This window comes from Microtus oregoni, unplaced genomic scaffold (assembly GCF_018167655.1).
Source record: "Microtus oregoni isolate MIOR12 unplaced genomic scaffold, Mior012 000018F_ref0000195, whole genome shotgun sequence".
Classification (NCBI taxonomy): Eukaryota; Metazoa; Chordata; class Mammalia; order Rodentia; family Cricetidae; genus Microtus; species Microtus oregoni.
This window is the reverse complement of record NW_024543077.1, coordinates 4,687,245-4,712,920: the sequence shown is the minus strand read 5'-3', so window position 1 is coordinate 4,712,920 and position 25,676 is coordinate 4,687,245. Positions and strand designations below refer to the sequence as shown.

At 41.8% G+C, this 25,676-nt stretch overlaps 1 protein-coding gene across 3 annotated transcripts in view; it reads left to right on the top strand.

Moving 5' to 3' along the window:
* Positions 1-4,259: 4,259 nt before the first annotated feature.
* Lhfpl3 (LHFPL tetraspan subfamily member 3) overlaps positions 4,260-25,676 on the top strand; it is a 399,694-nt gene continuing 378,277 nt past the window's right edge. For all 3 annotated transcript variants that reach the window (XM_041668639.1, XM_041668641.1, XM_041668640.1), the window contains exon 1: positions 4,260-4,880. In XM_041668639.1, coding sequence (XP_041524573.1) covers positions 4,448-4,880 — 433 coding nt within the window. In that variant the 5' untranslated portion in view covers positions 4,260-4,447. The remainder of the gene's footprint in view (positions 4,881-25,676) is intronic.

Here is a 25,676-nt window from a genome sequence, read left to right as displayed (position 1 = left end):
TATGAAAGAAAAAAGAAGTTGGGGAGGAAAGGGTTAGCTCACACTTCCACATTGCTGCTCATCAAGAAGGAAATCAGGACAGGAACTCAAACAGGGCAGGAACCTGGAGGCAGGAGCTGATGCAGAGGCCATGAAGGAGAGTGGCTTACTGGTTTGCTTCACATGGCTTGCTCAGCCCACCTTCTTATAGGAACTCAGGAGGACCAGCTGCCCAGGGATGGCACCACCCACCATGGGCTGGATTGATCCCTAATTGAGAAAATGCCTTACAGTTGGATTTCACAAAGGCATTTCCTCAGCTGAGGCTCTCTCCTCTCCGATGACTCTTGCTTGTGTCAAGTTGACATGAAACCAGTCAGTACACCTGGTTCTCAATTTTATCTTGATTTTTGAAAGTGCTGAAACATTCAGGCCATCTGATTACCTCTGGCAGACCAGGGATTGATTAACTAACTAAGTGGTAGTTCTTGATTTATAAAATCCTACAAAAACCTGAATGTCTGAGGAGAGAGGGGAGGTCCTTCGGGTGTGTGAAGAGCTTAGCTGTTAGAATCTTCGTATTCCGAAGTGAGATCTAATAATGACCTCAGATATAACTCTAAAAATCAACTAAACAACAGAATTTAGAAATCCTCTCTTTTTCTATTATCTTACTCACAAGCAATGGCTCACCTGGAAATTCTAAACATCCATGGCTTGCAAAATTACATCTATGCAATTTCAGAAAAGACTTTAAATTTTGAATACAATGTCTACTTTGTCATAGTCTGATAAACCTTTAGATTTTTTTCCTATTTTTTCAAATGCTAGATTGTTTCTCTCCTTTAAAATTTATTAAAGAAGTCATCTTAGTCGTTGTAAAATAGAATTTTACTGTAGTGAGGAATCATATACTCATCTTCTCTCCTTTCTTCTTCACCAAATTCCAGAGAAGAGAAATGGAGCCCTTAAGAGCCTGGACTTCTAGTGGCAAGGAAAAGATAGTTAAGTCTAGGTCCCAAGGTTGTACCACCCAGTGCTCTATCAGATGTGTTCAATGCAAGCATTAGTTCTTCATCTCACTTAGGGCCTTAGGAGTGTTACACAACCCAACGATTGTTCAGTTTCTTTATATTTTATAGTCCCAAGTAGTACACACTGAACAGAGTGTGAAGATGGAGTTTCACTACTGATCCTATATGGCAGTAAGAGAAAAGGATTTTCAGTAGTGAGATTTGAGATTTGAGCATTCAAGTGTTTCTAATTCTATGCTGTCGACGACAGACATCTACTAGTTACTTAGCACTTATGAATCATGTTATAATTTCAAAATACCTTTCTATCAATAGCAACTTCGTAGCATGAATCAGACTAGTTTTTTTTATTTCCTCCTCCCCAAACAGCTGTCTTGGTCCCACAGAATGATTGCAGAGTTTCACATATGTTTAGCTGTTCGAACTTTTGAAGTCTATCTATATCACTTGTTCTCAACCTATGGGTGGCAACCCTTTGGGAGTCAAATGATATCAGATAGCCTGCATAATGATATTTATATTATGATCCATAACAGTAACAAAATCAAGGTTATGGAGTAGCAACAAAATAATCTTATGGTTGGGGTCACCATAACAGGAGGAACTGTACTGAAGGGTCGCAGGTTGAGAGCCACTGACCTATAGGATGCAAGTCAAAAATTTTGCATGAAGGATGGGATCGGTCTTACCTTTGGAATTCCTGGTGGCAAAGGACAAGATTGGAGGGCTAGTAGCAAGGGAGTCTGAGGCATGGTGGAGAACTTCCTCTCTAAAGGCATAGCCTCCAATAGAATTTAGTGTGCTAGCTCATCCCTAGTTCCTAGAGCCTTGGAGAACCCTACTTCAGTCTGAAGATGTGCTGTAGTACAAGACACTGTGGAAACGGAGGGTCTGTTGACATGGTCCATTTCACGCCTTCCTGATCTTAACCTGAAGGAGGAAATGATGAATTCTTGGGGGAGCACAAGCACACTTTAACAGCCTGCTAACTCAGGGTTCTTCTTCTCATTGGTTATTGACAAGAGGAGACACCGCTGAATGCGCCTTCTGGTATAAGGATTCTGAGCACGAACCCAGAAGCAATTCCAAACCTGGACTAAGAATAAGGCTTTCCTTTGGCATGACTCAAATAGAAAAGCTCTTTGACTGACAACCTTTGAGTTAGAGTCACATGCCAGTCTTTTCTTTGTCCCACAAAGGCAATGTAAGCACCAAGATAAAACCAGACTCTTTGATTCTCTGCTTTCTCTCCTCAGCGACCTCCAAACTCAACCCCCACCCCAGGAACAGTAAGTTTTCCTTAAGGCATTGATTTCAAAGAAAGAGCACTTTATATAAGCAAATTTAGGGATTCGAGGGCTTGGAAGAGGCACTAAAAATTACTGTCAGTTCTTGCCTTGAAACTCTGTCGCCATGGTACACAGTGCTTGCCAACTGGCCCTATAAATCTCATTACCTTCTTCTTTCCTTATCTTCCTCCCAAATTAAAATGCTAATTTAGCAACAGGCATAGGCAATTTCAGAATGAAACCTAACGGTCATTCTGACCCTTCACTGCCAACAATACACTGAAGATGTGTCCCCTTGACTTAGATCTTTGAAGACATAGAGTGTTACATTGTGCTGGTGCGCGTTTAGATTACCATCTCTCCTGCTTTGGTGTTTTAAAGGCTTTCTGAGTATTTGCAGCAACACCTGATAGGGATTCTGGCTCACCTCAGTCAACAATCCCCCGATCTGTTCAATGAAACCCTCGTTTCAAAATCCTGATGGATCTTGAACTGTAATGCCTCAACTCCATACCTATAGGAGACCTCAGTCACACTTCCAGATGGTTCACAGGTGCAGGAGAAGCCTGTTCCTGATCTTGTGTAGCCTTTACCCTCAGCCCTCTCCTTTTCCTGCCTCCACACAAGTGCAAACCTTCAGGGTGTCAGACGAAGAGCATAACCAGTCTCTATTACTTAGGCTTTGGGCCCGTTTTCATTGAAGGCCATTTACATAGTCCGGACTTCGGGATGAAAGTCTAAGGGGGCATTCTTCCTTTTGCTCAAAGAGTTAAGCAAGCCTAGGGCTTACGATGATTTCTAACAAAACACATTTCTGTTATTGAGCATTCTGGGTTCACAAAAGGAACCAAAAATTAAGCAACGGCAACAGAGAAGCTCGTTTTGGTAGATAGAACTGTTGAAAATTGCAACGGCAATGCTGCAGAAAGCAAATAGAACGAGGAAACGGCAAAAAGTTCACACCAGCTACCGCAAGGCATTTGCAGACGATTAAATAAAGTTAATCCAAAACAATCATCTCGTTAACTGGAACCTTGGGTTGTGGGGGAGGTGGGAATATTTCCACCCGCTAAGATACCCATTGCCATTCTCTGTATCTTTAGCACTGGCTGCCAATGAATATTCGTGCAATGAATGGAACACCTGCCAAACTCTCCGATGTTTCCAAACAAACTCTAAAATGCTGTAACAATCACTTCTGTGCACGCAGGCCCCATCTATTGCAAGCTCTGCGGATGAGAAATAGCTTGACTTAAGGTGAAGCGTGGGACTTCAGTTGGCCATAGTTCATTTGGTTGCACAGTGGGAAAGTGGGAAGGGAAACAAGCTCCTTAGAAACAGAAGGTCAGCCTGCAGGCTTGACTTCTACATTATTGCTTGACAGGTTTCTACCCAACTTCTCCGTCCCCATCTGTGGATCTGAGGTACCCTAACAGTTAGCCAGGGGCAATTCTGTGGTTTTGACAGGGAAGCCCCTCCCTAGGGCGCCACGTCCACCTCCCTTTCTCGCCCGCACCTGCCATGCTGCCTCTTTCTTCTCTGACAAGATGCAGAGGTCAAAGCTCCTTCCTGTGTGGTGATGAAAAGCTCCCAGGACTAGCCTCCTCCTGGATCCAGGGAATGCCTCTAGGATTCCTGTGGGCGCGCTCGCCCCCTTGATTCTCACAACTCCATAGCCGCTACTCTGGCTCTTGCCTGACACTTAAGAAGCATCTCAGGGTAGCCACCTTTGCGCCCCGGGTCACCAGCAGCGCCCGCTGGATAGGGAATCAGAGGCGGGAAAGGGAATGGGGGGCTTGAGGACTTCCAGGCTTCAGCTGCAGCAGCTGCAGCAGCGGGCAGAGGGGTGGAGGGTACTGAGCAGGGCTGGAGTCGGGGCCAGGAGGGAGGGAGAGAAGGCGGCGGGGAGTGTGTGTGTGTGTGTGTCGGGGGAGGGGGAGGAAGGGGGGGTGTTGAGGCTGTGCCAGGCGAGCCGGAGGGGTGCTCCGCGCTCCCCCGCCCTCCTTCCGGGAGCGAGGATGCAGACTCTAGAACTGGTGCTGCTGGGCTGAGGAGGAGGCAGGGGAGTTGCAACGCGAGTGTGTCTCCTGCGCGCCCAGAGGCGGGGGGAGGCGGAGGACCAGGAGGCGGAGGAGGAGGGGGAGAATGCCTGGAGCTGCCGCCGCCGCCGCCGCGATGCTCCCGGCTCAGGAGGCTGCCAAGCTGTACCACACCAACTATGTGCGGAACTCGCGGGCCATCGGCGTGCTGTGGGCCATCTTCACCATCTGCTTTGCCATCGTCAACGTGGTGTGCTTCATCCAGCCCTACTGGATCGGCGACGGCGTGGACACCCCGCAAGCCGGCTATTTCGGGCTCTTTCACTACTGCATCGGCAACGGCTTCTCCCGGGAGCTGACCTGCAGGGGCAGCTTCACGGACTTCTCCACGCTGCCCTCGGGCGCCTTCAAAGCCGCCTCGTTCTTCATCGGCCTCTCCATGATGCTCATCATCGCCTGTATCGTTTGCTTTACCCTCTTCTTCTTCTGCAACACAGCCACCGTGTATAAGATCTGTGCTTGGATGCAGCTCACCTCCGGTGAGTGCGCGCTCACCTCCGCGGAGGCGGGGGACCCCTGGGTGTCCTAGCTCGGGAGGGGCTGGAGTGGGAGGGACCGCTCCCTGAGCTCTGCAGTCCGGACAACTTAATCCTCTCTCAGGCTGAGGGGTGTGGAAGGAGGAACCCCCGGGTTCCTCAGCCTTGGCACGGGTGCCAGGTCCCCAGGCTTTTCCGAACCTCCGGAGTGCTAGGGACGCCACCCAGAGGGACGCCCTGGAGGCTGAGCCCTTGTTGGGCAGAGTCCGCTCAGAACTAAAGATGGGATTGGGGGGCGGAGAAGTCGCCGCTTAGAGACAAGCTGTGTGTGTGTGTGTGTGTGTGTGTGTGTGTGTGTGTGTGTGTGTGACTAGGAAAGACTGGTACAAGCGGGTGAAAAGCGGATTTAGAGATGCTGTAGTCGAAGGATCAAGCCAGTCTGTTTAGTCCTTCCTGGGATTATTTCTGTCTTTGCTTCAGGATGTGTGTGTGAGGGGGGCGTGTAAATTTGTCTTGGGCAACCATAAATATTTTATCATCCATCTGGTGATGAGTAAAATCTAATTTTGCTAAGTCCGCTCCCCCCCCCCCCCGGGGTTTTCTTTAAAATAAAAAATGTAGCTTAGAGTGTTCCTTAGCAGTTCTTCAAAGCCACACCCCCAGAGTCTCCTTGTCAGCCAAGGTCCTTCCATCTTATCTCTAAACAGATTGGGAGGTCTTGAGGGAGTCGGGATTTCTCAAGATCTCATTTGGGGGAAGCCCTGTAGGGAAAGTGGATATGGGGAAAGGCGGTTCTTCAGCATGGCCGCACTCCTATCCATACAGGGTAGATTGTTGCCAGCTGAGCAATAGGAAGCCCCCGTCCCCCCAGCATCAAAGTTACTTTCAATCAAGAAATAATTATGAGTCCATTTTCTGGTGGCTTTGAAGAGTGCTGAACACACTGGTCTTCTGACACCTCCCTTGCTGGCACTGTACCTGCCTCCTCTTCTGAAATCAGGGTCCTTGAGTTCCTGACACATTGCTGAAGTCCTTTGGATTGGAGGGACCTTGATGGTCTCTGGCGGTTAGACGTCTTCATTTATGTGTTATTATTGTTTAAGTCACTGAGCTTTAAGATATTGTTTCTTCTATAGTTGAAGTCCTCCAGGAGAGGGGGGATTTAACCACTGAGTTTATCTCTAAGTGTGCGAGGAAAGAGTTAAAGGTGCTGGGCCATGCTAAGGTTGCTGTTATTTTTGCCAGACTATTGCAGAGCCTGGCCTCGGTGTTCCTAAGAACTGGGATCACAGGCACTGTATGTGTTTCTGGGAAGGTTCATAATCTTGTTAATTTCGTGGAAGAAGTGAAGCCTATGTGAGCCTAACGCATATTGGAGTGTTAGTTTTAGCTTTGTCTTGTTAATTTTGTTTTTAGTGTGAAAGTATGTGTGTGAAAAGCAAGGGATGAGGTGCTGTCTTCTTCCTGTATGTAAATGAGGGTATTTGCCTTTTACCCCTCTACCTCCCCAACCTGAACGAATTGCTTGCTCTGTGTCTTTTTACTTTGTTAATTTGAGGGGTGTTTCAGCAGCAGAATGACTGAGATTTTCAGTAGACTCAGATATTCTACCTGTTCGCGATACTTTCCTCTGCTTTGACTTCAAAAAGAACAGTGCAAACAGGATGCATATGTTGACTTGACCCTACACTGCTAATTTTAATTCTTCTAAGTTAAATGACCTATTTAGACTAGTGATTCAAATTAGATTACTTCTCAGACCTCTGTAAGGTCTGAGAGTGCTTTGTGGTACTTCTGCAAAAACACATAGTTAAAAGCTTTATTTTGGTGGAGTTTTATATTCTAAAACTACATTTTTAAGTAAAAATAAAGAAAGAAAGCTATCTTTTGAGGGAAATCATCACTTTCAAAGTTAGCATACACTTCATTGTAGCCTTTTCCTTTTTCCTGAAACAGATTACGTAGAACATAATAAACGCTGGAGCAATGAAACATGATGTTAGGTATGCAGACACTTGTCATAAATTTACTATTTTGATTTCCATTCCATTAAAATGTGATGATAATGTTTGTACTGCAGTACATATGAGGGAATTTTCTCCATCCGGAGAATTTAGGATCCTTACAAGGTATGTTTTAAAAACCCTCTGAAATCTGTTATTTTACTTCTAGTTTCATTTGTTAACTAACTATATTAATAAAATGATGGCTTATGACAAGTGATCAATTAAGAATCAAATCAGGTATATCTACAAATTTTAAAGGAATGAGATCTAAAAGATATTTATGAGGAATGCTATATTCAACATGGGTTTTAGTTTTTATTAATTTGGGGGATGCAAGAAATGTATCATAGTATATGATGTACCAAACATTCTCTGGAAGTGATGATGAACTTTGGATGTCTTCTTTTTTAGTACTCTTTAATGTTCATAAAATTTTCATATTTATAATTTAATTACCCAGAATAATCTAAAGGAACATTTTCTAAATATGAAAGGTGAGATTTAATGAAGTATTTTATTATTGGATACTTTTTAACCTTAATTTGAAGCTAAATAACTAACATGTGTGTGTGTGTGTGTGTGTGTGCGTGTGCGCATGCACAGGCGTGAGGTTATCTAATTATTTTTAACATGGTAGCATCGTAAGTCAAGTAAAGTATCAAGTCCTAAATGAGGTGATACATTAAGATGATGAATGTAGGTTGTTTTGTAACAATATGATATCAAGAATTTTTAATGAGCCTGGTGCAGTCATGTATGCCTTTAACCCAGTGCACAAGAGGCAGAGGCAAGTGAATCTCTGTAAGTATGAGGCCAGCCTGGACTACATAGTAATTTCCAGGACAGTCAGATCTATGAAGAGAAACCCTGTACCTCTGTCTTGGAGGCCAGCCTCCAGCAGCACAGGGCTTTGATAGAAATCCACTATCTGGGGGGTAGTTAGGGGGAAAGGCACTCACACAGGCTCTTGATGTGTTCCTTCTTTATTCTTTTTATTCTCTCTCTATCTCATGTTGTTATACAGCTTTAATACCCCAACAGAATCTTCCAGGCAGTACCAGAGTCAAAACAGCTGCATTCCATTTTTCAAGTGAATGATTATAGGGAAATCATGTTTTTCATCTCCCTCACATTATTAAACATTTTATGTATTACAGGTGAAAAACAAAGTATCCCAAGAACCCACATATATTCATACCCAAGAAACTTGTTATAGATTAACCATGTGGCAAGCAAGGTGTTCTTGTCAGATCTTTTACTGGGAAGCTGCATTTTGCAGTTACAAAGAAAGGGCCAATGACTTTATTACTTACCTTGAAAAGTAATCTTATAAGGAATCACAAACCTAAATGTTTATATAGGAAAAAGAATCAGTCAGCTCTGCTTTAAATCTTTAGGGTACATTTCCATTCATTAATAGTTTTAAATCAGGAGTTTGAGGGTAGAAGTGAGTATAAGGAATTAATCACATCACCCTTGGTCATCAACCAAAGCTAGCAAGGGCAGTATGTCAGCCAGTAGTAATTAGGCTGCTGTGCTCTTATACCCCAACCTTAAAGAGGTCTTCATTCAACTGTGTGCCTTTTTAAAACTTTAGATTGCCTTCTTGGGAATTTTGCCTCATAATTATTTAACAAAAACATCTTAGTCTAACTTTGTTATTTTCAAAGTTTTGTTTCAGCTGCAATGCACTCTGAGACCCATGAACACATCTTGCAGAATTAAGGTTAAAAGAATTTAAACTAGCTGGGCTACTGGGACTCAAATGTTCGTCATTAACTTGAACTCCAATCCATGCAGTGCCTTAGGCAAGACTCACAAACCCTGGCTGTGAAACATATCCTTGTGTTTATTTTTATTCATCAAAACTCTGTAAAGTCTCTCATTATTATTATCAAATTAGACAGCACAACTTAGGGAGGGGTCATCTTGATAATCCACAGGTAAAAATGTCTAGTAGAACAGGATGTTTCCAAGAGATAAACGCACTATATTACAAGCAATGGAGATCTCCTCATGTCCACTCACACCATGCTAGATACTAGAGAAAGAGAGCCGCAGCAAACATGTAAAGGCACACAGAAGCAAAAGACATTCCCAGGTCTGCAGTCTCGTGGCCTTGCCTAGACCAGATTGTCTCATCAGAAGATTCCCTTCTGGTGTGCTGACACCTGAAACTTCAATTGAAACTCACTTCTCCTTTGGCATGGCCAACAGCAACCCTGTCCCAAAACTAATCCCGGCAATGGGAAGGCAGAGGCAGGTGGATCTCTGTAAGTATGAGGCCAGCTTGGACTATATATTAAGTTCCAGGACAGTCATATCTGTGAAGAGAGACTCTGTCTCAAAACAAAACAAAACACCAAAAACAAACAAACCAAAAAACCCCCCAAACAAACAAAACAAAACAAAATGAAGAGGAGGAGGAGGAGGAAGAGGAGGAGGAGAAGGAGGAGGAGGAGGGGGAGAAAGAAGGAGGAGGAAGAGAAGGGAAACTTTTTAGAAACTAATATGTCACTCTGCCTTTGGGAGTAAACACACACACACACGGACTATGCCTAGTATAGAGACTTGGGGAATAAAATAATGGATGGGATAAATAATGATGCAAACCTTTCTCATATCTACAGACAGAAAACTCTTTGAAAAGAAAAGATAAACTTTTTTCTTTTGTGATTTCTGTAACACAAAGGGAAACTGTATCTGTAATTGTCAGGTGAGATAATGAAGTCCCATTTCTTCCTTAAGTCAACAGCAAAGGGAACTTGACTACTCAAACACTTCATTCTCTATCACTGTCTCTCTGAAGAAATGTTCCAATCTCCAGGATTATATAATATCCCAATATTCCCAAGGTCCAGGAATAGCCAAACTCTACAGAGATGTTTTATTTGCTTGACTTACTCATTGTAGATCTTAAGTTGTTTCTAGAAATTACATGGCCAAGGGGATATTTTCTTTTTCATCGGCTAAGATATGGTAGAATTTAAGGCTTTGTCTCTGCTCCAGACTTCTTGGTGGAAGACAGCTAACAAGGAAGTGTTCACTTTTATCTGTGAGTTGGAGGGGATCTTACAGATTAGGTTTCTTATTCAGGAGGTAATAGAACAGAAGTGGATTTCATCTCAGGAGCCCATCCTCGGCTCCTGAGTGTGCCAGGAGGGAGGGGCGCCACAGAGGCAAGTCTATACAGTGAGGGCAAAGTGCTGGTTTGCTTGCTCAGTGTTTCCCAGGATCTTTGTCTTAGTTTCCTCATAAGTACTTTTAGCCAACTAACTTTCTTCATTTACTTAGAGTCACCAAATGTCATTGCTATGGCTCTAAGTCTTTTATGCAGAACTTTTGCAGTGTTAAGCCATCCCCTCTCATGATACCCTGCTCTTTTCCATGAGCATTTGATATTACAGATTGCTCATGTGTTTATTAAAGGTCTGTTGTCCCCAGAACACTGATAGTTGGAACTCGCGTTTTTCGTTATATGATAAAGAGGTCAAGAACATACCTGTATGTTGGGGTTAAAAGATGCATGGTGCAAGTTCAGTGCTGGTGCTATTTTGTGAGCCCAGAAACTGCTTTCTATGCCTGAGTTGTTAGCCTGCAAATGGTTCTAATTACTTCAGGACATTTGTGCAGTGAAATGAACTAATGTATATATTGGGATCTGGGTCATGGTAAAACAAAATGAAAACAAAACAACACTATCTGACGGTTAGGAGTGGTTGTTGTCATCTTACCAAGGTGCATAGTAGTATTATATAAATGGCACATTATATATATATATTCAATAAATTTCTGTTGAGTTAATTAGTGAAGAGAAAAATGATTATCATATTGAAGAAATATGGAAGGAGTGTTAGATTTCTCATGTCCTGCCATGAGAAGGAAATAGCTGTGAGAGTCATAACATTATCTTTGTGGTTCAACAGCAGCTTTACTGAAGAAACACTTTCCTGTTCTTTGATGGCTATGGTTGTGACATGGTGGCCTGTTTCGTGATGAGATTTTTCCAAATGGGGGGTTCTCTGATGTTCAAGTAATGATCTTTATTACAACACTAAGAAACAATCAATCATATCTCAGTCTCCAATGTATTTTTTTCTATTACCATCTAGTCTCTCACAAAGAAAAGACATCAGTAAAAACAACACCAACAAATAATGCTATTCAGAATGGTGCTTTGATGTGAGAATCACGAGTTTTGGCTGTCTTTGAAGAGTGGGACCTGTTCCAGGTTTTATTTTATTTTTTAAAATTTATTTTTTAATGAACTCCAGGGACATTCAGTACCAGAACAGAGAGTGTTTTCCAGGATTTTGGGTTTCTTCATTCAGGGCACTGGTGCAGATTTATTCACACTGACCTCCCAGAGAGCTTGTAGTGTCTGCTCAGAAGTGGTGTGTGCAGAGCTGGGAAGGGGAAGCTCCCAAGAGGGAACAAGCTTGGTGTCTACTCAAGTGCAAACTCAGTGTTCAGGACAATAAAAAAGACCTGTTTTTAGGGAGAAAGTTCTTACGTCAAGGGGAGAAGCCAACCTATCCTACACTATGTCAGGAAATACTTCGAGGGGAAGCTAATCCACCCTTCATCCAGTGTCTGAACTACCCCTAAACAAGCATCTTTCCCCACCAGACCATTGAAAATATCCCTGCAGGTGCAGAGGGAAGGGTGTGTGGGGGTAGTGAAGGGTGTTTTCATTTCCTAACAGCATTGTACATATGAGTCGTCAATTTAAAAAATTAATACACTTCTAAAGATCTTTCTATTCACCACTCCAAACAGGCAAAGAAATTATTTGAAATAATTTTAGAAACTGTTTCTTTTTCTTATATGTAGTATGACAAGGAAAGTGACAATTGAAGTGATGTTGTAAAATATATTAGTGTAAATGTCAAAACAAACAATTTTTCTAACGACAGGGTTTTAAGTGAAGATCTGAGAAACCTAACAGGACCCATATAAGCCATATGACAGACATCTGTTATGCGTTCCATGCTCTTGGCACAAAACTGCATATTAGTTTTTATATAATAAAAATGTCAGCAATATGTTATTTATTCAAAAATAATTAATAAATATACTGAAAGCCTAACTAGAGTGTAGAGTAATAGAAGCTTCCTGTTAAAATACCTATCTAGCAGTTGCTCTTTGTAAATGATGCTATGACCGAGGAAAGAGTCCAGATAGCCAGGTCAGCATTTATACTGCACCTACCTCAGGAATCTTTCAAAGTAAACAAACTTTTAAATGAAAAAAAAAACAGACACAGAATCTATGGCTGGTATGGTGGTACATGACTCAGACCACTTCTTAGTGTGTGTAAAGAGATAAGTGTGTGGAGAGAGAACTTGGAACACTTTGGCATGAAGCAAAGAACACTCCAGGAGAATTCCAATTTGAGGGATTAATGGTATGATAATTAGAGCACTTTTAAAGTATAATTTCCATAATACAGTTGAACTTTGGGGGTCAGCACCATCTTTAATTAATGTGAGTTTTCCTTATCATAATGAGTCAACGAGAATTTTTATTTGACATGGGGACAGACAGAAAGGCTGACCTTTACTTTTAATAATAACAGGCAAGATATTAATGCTGACAGAAAGAGACTATTTCAGATACAAATCGTAGATAAACTATTTAATGACTTAAATACAGTGCTGTTATGAAAGTCACTGGAGTGTTTAGAAACTCAATAAGAACAACCCTCAACATCCTCGACGTTCACAGACGTAACATCATAATTAAACACAATTTGACATCATCACTGTGGCTCTGTTCTGTGATGTGCCGAAGGCCCAGCATCTGACCATTAAAAGTTTTGATCACCCTAGGTGTCATCTTGATCATCTTTCTCATCTTTCTTGCTGAGATAAGTAGGAAAATGAGTGACTTACAAGAGTAAGGGCTTTATTTTTATTCCAACAGAGACACAAACTCTGACCTCTTCCTAAAAGACTAAAGAAGGCAGACATTTCTTTTTTAAGATTTATTTTTGTATGTATTCCTGCACACACATGTATGTTTATGTGTGTGTGTGCACGTGCCTGTGTGCGGCTCACATGCACGATCAAACCTATGGAGGCAGGAGAAGGTATCAGATACCTTGGAGCTGGACTTACAGGTGATGATGAACTGTCTGACATGGGTACCAAAAGCTGAACTTAAGTTATCTGGAAGAGCAGCAAGTGTTCTTAACCACCGAGTCATCTCTCTGGCATGAGAGGACACACTTTTCTGAAATAGATTTGCTGGTATGGAATTGGCCATAATCAATTTTGGCATCTTTCTTAGCCTAATGAAATCAAGACCTGTAACAGCAAAGAGGCTGCCTATGTGTAGTAATAAGGGCGGCGGGGCTGCATCCCCAGCACCCCGGCAGCCTGGCTAGCTTATGCTCCGAAATAACAACACACAAACTTTATTCATTTAAACACTGCTTGGCCCTTTAGCTCTAGCCCTTACAGGCTAATTCTCACATCCCGATCAACCCATCTCTAATAATCTGTGAGCACCGGTCTTACCGGGAAAGGTTCAGCAAGTCTAACCTGGCGGCTTGCTTCATCGTGTGCGTCTGCCCGGGAGAGCGGAGCATGGCATCTCTCGGAGGCGTCTGCTCCCGAGAGGAGAGCCGTGAAGTCTGAGCTCACTTCCTCTTCCTCCCAGCGTTCTGTTCTGTTTACTTCTCCCACCTATCTTCTTTTTTTTTTTTAATAATTTTTTTATTAAGAAAAGAAGAAAAAAAAACATAAACAAAAAACAAGTTTCCACCTCCTCCCAGCCTCCCATTTCCCTCCCCCTCCTCCCACCCTTCTCCCCCTCCTCCCACCCTTCTACCCCTCCCCCCACTCCTCTCCCCCTCCCTCTCCAGTCCACAGAGCAGTCCAGGTTCCCTGCCCTGTGGTAAGTCCTAGGTCCTCCCCCCTCCGTCCATATCTAGGAAGGTGAACATCCAAACTGGCTAGGCTTCCACAAAGCCAGCACATTAAGTAGGATCAAAACCCCGTGCCATTGTCCTTGGCGTCTCATTAGCCCTCATTGTTCGCCATGTTCAGAGAGTCCGGTTTTATCCCATGCTTTTTCGGTCACAGTCCAGCTGGCCTTGGTGAGCTCCCAGTAGATCAGCTCCACTGTCTCAGTGGGTGGGTGCACGCCTCGTGGTCCCGACTTCTTTGCTCATGTTCTCCCTCCTTCTGCTCCTCATTGGGACCTTGGGAGCTCAGTCCAGTGCTCCAGTGTGGGTCTCTGTCTCTGTCTCCATCCATCACCAGATGAAGGTTCTATGATGATATGCAAGATATTCGTCAGTATTGCTCTCGGATAGGGTCATTTCAGGTTCCCAATCCTCAGCTACCCAAGGAACTAACTGGGAACCTCATGTTGGGCACTTGGGAGCCCCTCTAGGGTCAAATCTCTTGCTCACCCTAAAGTGGTTCCCTTAACTAAGAATTGTGGTTCCGTGCTCCCCTATCCACCTTTCCTTTATCCCAATTCTCCTGATTCCCCAAATCCCCCCTCCTTCCCTTCTACCTTTTCTCTCCCCATCTCCCCTTACCCCCATCCCACCCCACCCCCAAGATCCTAATTTTCTCCCCGGCAATTGGGTCTACTTCCCTTAGCCAAGAGGATAACTATATGTTTTTCCTTGGGTTCACCTTCTTACTTAGCTTCTTTAGGTTCACCTATTGTAGACTCCGTGGCCCTAATTTATGGCTAGAACCCAATTATGAGCGAGTACATCCCAAGTTCATCTTTTTGGGTCTGGGACACCTCACTCAGGATAGTGTTTTCTATTTCCATCCATTTGCCTGCAAAATTCGAGAAGTCATTGTTTTTTACCGCAGCGTAGTACTCTAGCGTGTATATATTCCATACTTTCTTCATCCATTCTTCCATTGAAGGGCATCTAGGTTGTTTCCAGGTTCTGGCTATTACAAATAATACTGCTATGAACATAGTTGAACAAATGCTTTTGTCATATGATAGAGCATCTCTTGGGTATATTCCCAGGAGTGGTATTGCTGGGTCCAGGGGTAAGTTGATCCCGAATTTCCTGAGAAACCGAAACACTGACTTCCACAGTGGTTGCACAAGATGGCATTCCCACCAGCAATGGATGAGGGTACCCGTTCCTCCACAGCCTCTCCAGCAAAGGTTATCCTCGGTGTTTTTGACTTTAGCCATTCTGACAGGTGTAAGATGATATCTCAAAGTTGTTTTGATTTGCATTTCCCTGATTGCTAAGGAAGTTGAGCATGACTTTAAGTGTCTTTTGGCCATTTGAACTTCCTCTGCTGAGAATTCTCTGTTCAGTTCAGTGCCCCATTTTTTAATTGGGTTAATTAGCATTTTAAAGTCTAGTTTCTTGAGTTCTTTATATATTTTGGAGATCAGACCTTTGTCTGTTGCTCCCACCTATCTTCTAACCAATGAGGGCCAAGCAGTTTCTTTTTATTTAACCAATGACCTTCCTCCATCACCTATGTATGTGTACAAAAGGAAGAAAGATACTGAAGATTAGTTTGAGTGAAGTTATTTATAGTAAGGGACTGCGGGCTACGTTCCCGGTGCCCAGCTGCCCGGCCACCGGCTAGCTTTACCCAAAATAATTACACAGAAACTGTATTCACTTAAACACTGCTTGGCCCATTAGTTCTAGCCTCTTATTGGCTAATTCTCACATCTTGATTAACCCATTTCTATTAATGTGTTTAGCACCACGAGGTGGTGGCCAGAAAAGGAGGAAATGATGTAGGAGGGTCATCTGCCTTTTAATAGGGCAGAAAATTAGGTGGGTGGAGTAGACAGAACAGAATGTGGGAATAAGGGAAGTTAATCAGATGCCATAGCTCGCCTCTTCAAAATGGATGTAGGCTAGAATCTTTCCTGGTAAGCCACCACCTTGTGATGGTACACAGATTAAGAGGCTACAGTGTTTAAAAGAATACAGTTTCTGTGTAATTATTATGGGGCTAAGCTAGACGTGCGGGAGCTGGGTAGAATGCAGCCTGCTTTTCCTCACTACAGAAGTTAGTTTCCCAACTATCTATGATTTTGAGATTATGATTTATCAATGAATGGGCTAGTGGAGGAGTAAGAAAGGGTAATAGAAATTAGCAGCAAATAGTTATATATTTGAAAAGTGCCCTTAACTCAGAAGTGGGCGTGCAGAATTTAACTAGTCAAGAGAATTCTTCCCATTATGTGCCCTATTAGAAAACAATATCTGAGAGTAATTGAAAGAGAGCCAAGGACTCTCGATTTAAAGGTATTTTGCAAACAGTCTGGGTGTAGGAAGACTGTTCTACATGGTTCTTAGTTGCTTTCAAAGAAAACCAAGATGGGGAGCTAAAAAACTGAGATAGGAAATGTGTGTTACATTGACAGAAGATCCAATATTCAACAAATAGGAGAATTGATCAAGCTGTGGTGAACAACAGGGACATAGACAAAGGAAACCAAAGATTAGTGAGCTGTCAGCAAAACAGGAAGGACAAGGCTCGAGATCGAATGGCCTATGGGATCTAAGAACATCAGAGGCCTATTAAGTTTGGCTTCTCAATGACTCAAAAAGACCTTGCACAGAAGAGAAGTGGGAATGTACAATACAGAGCTGTGTGCAAGCGAGTGCTATTTATCAAGACATGTGGCTTTGCCCCTTGCACAGGGAGCTATGATAAACTGGAAGATCAAGCTGTCCAAGAGCAGAGATGGTCAGACTTCTTGTGCGGTGATGGAAATGCTGAATATCAAAGCAAGCCAATATAAGAAATGAAAACGTCACTCTGGGATATAACAAAATGTTCTTATATAGTCCTGGCTTATAAAGTCTAGGTAGACAATTGAAAGGTTAAATTGATTTCTGTAATGTCTCCAAAGGGGAACTCAGTGAGTATTCAGATGAGTGTATTTATAATACATTACAGAATATGTACAGCTATACTAGATTGATTTAATCAATACAAGATTATCAATCACTGGTGATATTGTGAGCCTATGCATTTATTAACTTAGTTTTAACAAGATGATTAAACTTTTTAACCACTTATATTACAAAAACCTTCATAAAGAAAGGAATTCTGTACTTATTGTTTTAAAAGCCATAGATAGTGACCATTGGATGATTATAACATCTGTTTAATAGATTAATGATCAATGCTGACACTGGATTAAAACAGAATAAAAATGGCAGATAATAAGGGTCTTATAAAATGTATTTAAAATATTTACATGAGTACACAAATATGTTTGCACTAGGCTCTACTGTGAAATGTAATGCTAACTGTTAGCTATCATCATCTTTCAAGACACTTCCAGGCACTTAGCCCATCTAAATATGTCTTCATTTTCTTGGGTTTATTTTTCTTAGGCTTATACAACTGTATAAGATCTCATAAGATTATAGAATATTTCAAAGTGTTATAGACATGAAAAATATATTACCCGCTGTTCATGTTTTGTCGTGCTTTTACCAAGAAATCAAATACTAGGAAAACTTCAAATGTAGGGTGAAATTAAAGCAGAACAAAACCAGGGAGCAACCTTAGCCGGGTGGATAAGTAGCAGAGCCAGGGCTTCACAATCTAAGAGACCCAACAGAAACATTTATCTTTTGTGTTCTCAGGGCTATTGAACTAATGCCCATGAGACACCAGACACTGAAAGAACTTTGGGAAGCTTAGCCGTCCATGCTACTCTGATGTTAGTGCTATGGCTGAAGAGCTCAGACCTGGAGGCGTCTTTAGTAACCACAGAATTTAGTGTGCAGAAACAATTGCAATCACAGTGTCTCCCCTAGCAGTGACAATTATGTCACATGTGTGACTAATCTACCCTGTTCTGAGGATTAAGGGAGAAAAGAGTGGATACATTGTACAGCATTGTAAAAATCATTGTGGTTCCTGGACTGAGTTCCGCACATTGCTAAAAAAGCACATTGAGTTAGAAGTTTAACTTGGTGTTAACAGGTGTAGTCACTGCCCCTTTTATTTGTCTGGAGTAACAACTCAAAGAAGGAGGAATGTATTTTGGAGATAATCGTAAACTATTTTTGTAACTTTGACTGCAGACTCTTGGAAAGGGGAGCTGTGTTTAAACCTTGTGGGGAGCATTTTTTTTTAACTGTTCAAGACCCAAGCACTTAGGTTCTCATATGAAGCTTTTCCAACTGATAAATACTTGTCACCATTATCAAGTCAAAATCGAATGCTTCCATCTCTAATGACATCATTTAATGAAAATATTTTAGAAGTAGAAAGCTTTTTGTTCTGTGCTATTTTTTTTTCTTTGGTTTTTCAAGACAGGGTTTCTCTGTGGCTTTGGAGCCTGTCCTGGAACTAGCTCTGTAGACCAGGCTGGTCTCGAACTCACAGAGATCCGCCTGCCTCTGCCTCCCAAGTGCTGGGATTAAAGGCGTGCGCCACCACCACCCGGCTTGTTCTGTGCTATTTTTAATATAGTCATGATATATGGAAAACTGGGTTTTTCATTATTGTATCTTATTTTTTCTAAGCAAAGAAGAAAATATGGCCGAAAAGATCCAGTTATTTATAAACATGTTAATTCCTTGTATTTGTTTTGCTTTTTAAAAGTAGGCTAGTTTTTCTTATTGATGTCTCTATTTTAATTTGAACCATCAGATTATTGTGAAGTGAGTATGTAAGTTTGCTATGACTTCGTGTCTGACTGTGATCCAAAGGATGGATGAACCACGGGAAAGTGAACGCTCTGTGCTTTACATAATGTCGAGATCCCTTGTGTAGGGACTGTCCAGTGCTGTTGTTGACAAGGGAGTTGACCAAATAAGCCTGCCCTATCAGCTCCATCAGATTTGACTTCTGGGGATGCCAGCAAGCACGGTTGAGGTGTCTTCCCTGTCCTTTCTAACTTCCAGTGAGAGGAGCTTACACAGGAGTTGGGCCAGCGTCCACGCAGCCCTAGTACACAGGACTGAGGTCCCCTCTACTGACCACAGGATGGTCTCTAGGGGGAGCTCCGTACCTGTCATCTCCTGTGTTTCAGAACTTTGCCATTCACAGGGTCATGTCCCGGGGGCACAATTTCTATTTGAAGTTATTCTCAAGATAACACTTGGGAGGATGGAGAGTGCAGAGTAACACGTGAAAGTTGAGAAAGAAAAGGAAAAAAATTAATCAGATTATGTGCAGTAATAGAGGAAGTTTCTTTCCCTGAATACATCCCTTTAGATATTATTTTAGTTCCTTACTTTGGTGTTAAAATTCAGAGAAACTAGTTTCTATGAAGTATTGGAACTTTGAATTAACTGTTGTGACTTCCTGTTGACTATCTCTGTAAAGGTGTCCTTGGCAAAACCTTCGGCCTTCAGAACATTTGGCAAGATACTGCGTTAATGAATTCAGAACTACAATGCTCTAACCAGCCATTTAGTGTAAGTGGCCATAAGCTGGGCACTATGTTTGGATCTCTGCAGTAACCTTGACAGTGTTTTGCAAACTTAGAAAATAGAGGTAGAAATTCCATTTCCTAAGAAAAATTCAAGGCTTTCAAATTAAAAATAAATATTTTCAGTAACACAGACCATGGGTCTTAGTCACAGGCAAAAAGAAAAAAAGATGCTTGCTTCACACATCCAAAATGAAACACTAATCATCTGATTTAACTACTGGCATTTATCTACTTATTACACTTTAATTTCTTAAGCAAGAGAAAATGAATGAATTCTGCTCTCTCCTCTGGATGCTACTCAGAGAAGGCATAAATTCTATCCTGTTTTCCCTACCCCAAAGCAGTTCCTGAATATTATCTGGTTTCTGTTTTATCTCTTTGAGAACCTGGAGAGACAATTCTTTAGATGGAACCACCAAAAAGCACTCTTTCTGCACAATGCTGGGTGATGGAGGAAGGTCATTGGTTAAATAAAAAGAAACTGCTTGGCCTTCATTGGTTAGAAGATAGGTGGGAGGAGTAAACAGAACAGAACGCTGGGAGGAAGAGGAAGTGAGCTCAGACTCCATGGCTCTCCTCTCGGGAGCAGACGCCTCAGGGAGACACCATGCTCCCAGCTCCCAGGCAGACACACTTGATGAAGCTCCGACCCAGGATGGACATAGGCTAGAATCTTCCCGGTAAGCGCACCTAGGGGCGCTACACAGATGATTAGAAATGGGCTAAATTAATATGTGAGAATTAGCCTAGAAGAGGCTAGATAGAAATGGGCCAAGCAGTGATTAAATGAATACAGTTTGTGTGTTGTTATTTCGGGCATGAGCTAGCCAGGCAGCCGGGGTGCTGGGGACGCAGCCCCGCCGCCCTTATTACTACAGCTGGGTCTTTCTTTTCCATCTCCTACTGGGAGAGTTCTTCTTGATCCTCTTCAGTATCCCCCTCGCTAGTCCTGGATGCCCTACCGTAACTCCAGAGCCCCCCAGAACATCTACACCTGAACAAACCAAACTGAAAATCTGAAACTGCATGGGTGTTCCAGCTGTGCACAGCACACCGGCACAGCAGTGGGAAACTTCCTTTGTTGGGGAGGGGACAGGATTGAATGTGTAGGACACAGGGAGGAACTCTGTGGTCAATGTAAGTCCTTGACAAGGACAGCTTTCCTTTGACTATTAAATAATTGAGTTTTTAAAATGAAGCAGCTCTAAAAAAAAAAAACCTACCTATAGATTGCAAAATAGACCTCTCAGTGCTGAAACTTTAATTGCAATAGATTTATTGAGAACCCTGAATGAGGTTAAAATGCAGTTCTTCATCTCTAAGTTTGTGCTAACATGAACTATTATTGCATTGGGTATTTATTCCCCAAATGTTGCCCATGTTTGCTGTAGAAATATGACTTTTAGGAAATCAAACTTGGGCTTAACATCATGAGAGGGTCTTAAGTTTTCTTTTGTAGATATGTTATTTAGCTTGCCCACCATTTTTGCTTTGGTTAGCATTTAATAAAATAATTGTTTCAGTTCATCAGCAAACACATTATGAAAAATGTGCTATACATTTGTGTATAAGCACACATGTGGATGCATTTGCACACACATGCACACTCATGTTTGCTCTTGGTTATCTGTGTGTTTTTGTGTTAGCGTGTGGTTTTTGTTGGGCATCTTATGTAGGGCTTCACATATGCTGGGGGCTCTGCCTCTAAGCTGTATTATACTAGGGCTTTTATGTGTATGTTTTTTTGTTGTTGTTGACTTTGTGTGTAGAATGGTGGTGCTGGGAATTGTAGTTCTTAACTCACACGTACTAGGCCAGTGCTCTACCATGGAGCTATGTTGCCAGCTTGTATGTGTAAGGAAGAACAAAATGATCATTTTTCTACCTGCTGATCACTGTCTACTTTCTCCAGTTTTATGCTATTAAAACTCTAAGATGTCCTTTTATCACTAATACGCTTGCTCATAAAAATTTTTGAATTTTATCTATTTTTAAGGGAAATTATTTTAATATTTTAGTACTCACTATGACATATGCCACATATTTTTATTGTTACCGATCACTATTTATTAGATTAAATGACTTCTTATATATTTCTTTGTTGAACAGAAATTGTGTATGTTGAATTTCATTGAATATATTTTCTGCTTTTATTGAGATGATTATGTTGCTTTATTTATATGTTCTGATGAGATGAGTCAAAAGGTTTTCTTTTGGAGGGGGCAGTTTCGAGACAAGGTTTCTTTGTAGCGTTGGAGCCTGTCCTGGAACTAGCTCTTGTAGACCAGTCTGGGCTGGAACTCATAGAGATCTGCCTGCCTCTGCTTCCCAAGTGCTGGGATTAAAGGTGTGTGCCACCACCGCCCGGCTGACACTAGGTTTTTCAGTGCTGAAGTGATCATAGATTTAAAAGTCAAATTCACTTTATTGTAAGAAATTCAGTGGCTAATGACTGACTTTTTTTAAAGTGTCTCCCCAGGTAAAGTTGCTCTTTTTCTGTGTTTGTCAGACCATCTTTATTTAGTATGAATGTCAAGGTTATACAAGACTCGCGGCTAAGGAATCTTTCTCTTCCTTCTTTGAAGGGACATTCATGTGACCAGAGCGATCTGCCCTTGAATGTTTGAATACAGGTTTCAGGAAGCTGTTTGGGCCACTGTTTCTTTGTTGTGAGGTTTCCAACCACTGCTCACATTTCTCCCATGGTTACAGAATCATTCAGACTTTTAAAATTTCATCTTATACAGATATATGTTTGTAAAATGTACAGATTTGTTTACATTTTCAAATGTATTGGTATAAAGCTTTCATAATCTAATCATCAGAAAGCCTGGGACGATTGTGTCTGGATTGTGTTTACCTCACTTTGTGCCGAGACTTGTTTGATTTCTCTCCTTGACACAATCAACTTCAACTTTCTTCTTCATTGCGTTCTCTTTTATGACAATAGTTTTTGCTTCGGATTTTTTCTTTTCTTTTTCTGAACTTCCTTTGGATTTTGCCTCTGGTACCTTTTATGACTTCTTAATTTTGTTATTAAAGCGATTAACTGTCTAGTTCCTTCAATTTTTTTATTAGAGGAATAAAAAAACTCAGCTGCTTACCAGCTGTAATATTTTTGAGGAGGCCATCATAGAAATGTCAAGGGGTGGGGACTACACTCACGATGTCTCAAGAGCTTGGCTACCTGAACGAAACCTGAGCAAGGATGACACCAACAGGCTTGTTAATATGAATGGGAAATCTCACAGGGCTCCAGCCCTAAATGAAGCATTACAGGTCAACTAAATAATGCAGAGAGCGGGAGAAAATAGTCTTTTGAAAAGAAGAACCCTCCAGTTGATTGTCCAATATCAAATGGTCGACCCTGAAATCACATACAGATGAGTAAGTTTATACAGACCAAAAAAAAAAAAAATTGAGGAAAAGAGATCAAGAATTTGAGTACTTGTGAGGGGTTGAGGGGTCAAGGGGAAAATGATGTGATTATATTTTAAGCTCAAAATATAATTTAAAATTAAGCTTTTATATGTATGGGTGTTTTGTCTGGATGTATGCCTATGCACCATGTACACACCCACTTAAGCTAGAGGAGGATGTCAGATCCACTAGAACTGGAGTTACAGATGGGTGTGACCTGCCGTGTGGATGCTGGGAATTTGATCCAGATCCTCTGGATGAGCAGAGGGCTTTAAACTGCTGAGTCATCTCTCCCGTCCCTAAACATTTTGACTAGGAATTATATAAAGTCATTTCAAGCAGAACATAAAGTAAAAGTGATATTTATAAAACCATTTATAAATGCATTAGTGGCATTACTTAGATAAATTAGACACGTTTACTATTAAATATGTGCCCACCATATTTAACACTGAGTGTATTCTGTACTTACGTCATGCAGAGTAAATGCAGAGTTGTACAAGAGTGCTCCCAAATATCATTCCATTTACGTGCTTCTTGTTGTAACATGATTTTCTATAAGAAAAAGTTGTGACAAACTCTTGACCATTAATAATCACTTATTAAGTTAATGTTAGCTTTAATGCTCAATTACCTCTCTAGAGTTAAAAACATTTCCCATTTCCCCTCTTATTCCTCATAATTTATCACATTAAAAAATAAAATTTGAATTTTTTTTCCCTAGAAGCCTTCGATATTCTGTTTGACAGAAATTTGGGGCGATCATCTAGCCAAAGTGCTTCCCAAAATACAAGCCCTGTGACTTCTTGCACTTAGGGGAGTACTATGGCTGCAAAAACTCCAAACAATGGGACACAGCTCCCTGTTTGTGCCATTGCTGTAAGCAGAAAGAATGGGAGATAAGGGATGAAGGCACAAACCAATTATAATATATGACGTCACTAGTCAGAGCCACGAGGCTCCCATGGCCAATCAGCACCCTCCTTTTCTAAGATAAACTTTATTTCTAGTGTCATATGGGTGAGATACAGCAAATTTTTTGATTTACCACAAAAAAATATCAAGTGAAATCAGAGAAAAACCACATCTGGGTTATCAGTCCTTCCTTCCTTCCTTCCTTCCTTCCTTCCTTCCTTCCTCCATTTACCCCTGTTTGATGCATATGTGTTATTAGATAGGTGGGAGGATTAAAACACTGCCTGATCTTTATGGTCTCTTTTCTTCCTCCTATTGTAAAGAATTTTGTTTTACTGAGAGAAATGTGGAGGCAGCCATCCGTGTTCATAAGTGAATAAGCTCTGATGCCACAGCACCTGGGCTGTGTGGTGGCTGTAGCTTCCTTTCCAAGCTCATTGTCTAAGTTTGGACCATCTTCTTTGTCTCTGCCTCAGTTTCTTCCTTTCCAAACTGAAGATAAAAGTAGTGTCCATCCTGTGTTTGTCACACATAAACTAGGGAAATGTCAACCGTCGTTATCACTGTCTCTATTATTGGCATGTTCACCATCACCCCAGGAAGGCAGTCCCAGAAGAGTGTGATGCCAAAGCATCCTCTAGTTTGGTGTTCCACAAACTCCAGGTGACCCCAGGATTGTTTTTCATTTTTATCTTGGAAAGAAAATCTTTTTTCTTAATCTTGTGTTCACTCTGGATTTATTCATTTAATGACTATATTATAGTACTTTTAAAAATTGAATGAGGCCATTGCATTCCATTCTAGCCATTTAGGGGGGTTTGATGGTGATAATAGAAGACAGGAGGTGTGACTATCCGCGGGGTAGCTCCCCTCTTTGTCTTCTTTTGGAGTTGGGGTCCGTAACCACTGGTGCTCAGACAGGAAGTGCAGTCGTCAGCAATGGCAGTTCCTTGTGACTTTTATATTGTGGCCTCTCAAGGAGGGGATTTTGTGCCTGTTGAACAGGCCATTGTAACATTTAACAGTCAAGAATGCTTGTTTTTCAAAGTTTGCCTTACCTTCCCAAGTATGGAACATGCTACAGTCCAAAGCTCATCCCAAAACCTTTGCTTAGAGAAAAGGGCAACATAGTGGACTATCCCACAGACTCTGCAGCAGATCTTAACACGTTTGGAGGAGGTAAACCATGAGAAAGTAAGTCCTGTCTTCTTATTGCACTGTGTGTGTATATGTGTGTGTGTGTGTGTGTGTGTGTGTGTGTGTGTGTAGGGGGCACAGGTGTGCCATAGCACACATATAGGAATGAGGACCACTTGCAGGAGTTGGCTCATTGCTTCTACCATGTGGGGCCCAGGGATCAAACTTGACCTGGCAACAAATACCTTGACCCTGAGGCATCCTGCAGGCTCCATAGCCCTATTTTCTTACTTAATGTTTCTAAATGATGAACCATGAAGCAGACTCAATTATGTTTTAACATTTTGTGTGCATGAATATGGAATGCTGTGTATGCTAAATGAACCACCTTAATCAGAAAAAAAATGAGCTGGGAATAGGTATTTGTGTTAAAAATCAGATACGGTGTGTACGTTTGACCTTAATACAGAAAACCATTATAGAACCAAGTAAGCATTAATACATTTGAGCATAAACCTTGTCTTTGGATAGATGATTTTCCAAAAGAGATTCTTTTCTTAGCGTTCAGCCCTAGAGCCATCAAATCTGAGAGCTAAGGAGTGCAGGACGATCTAAAGGACAAAAGTAAAGGACAAAAAGGGCACAGAGCGTACAGTCTAAGGCACGGAGCAGATGCGACTATCATGTGACCCAAGCGGCAGTGCCATTGAGCAGTCCCTCTGCCCCTAATGCATCTGCAGACATTTATGTAATGGCTGTGGGAGAAGGGCTGATCAAGTACAGTGAAGCCAGGAGCCAAAGCACCTTACACTCACCGACCCCCTCTTCTTCCTCTGGTCTTCCTCTTCCTCCTCCTGCTGCCATTTTTCCTTCTCTTCTCCATCCCCCTTCTCTCCAT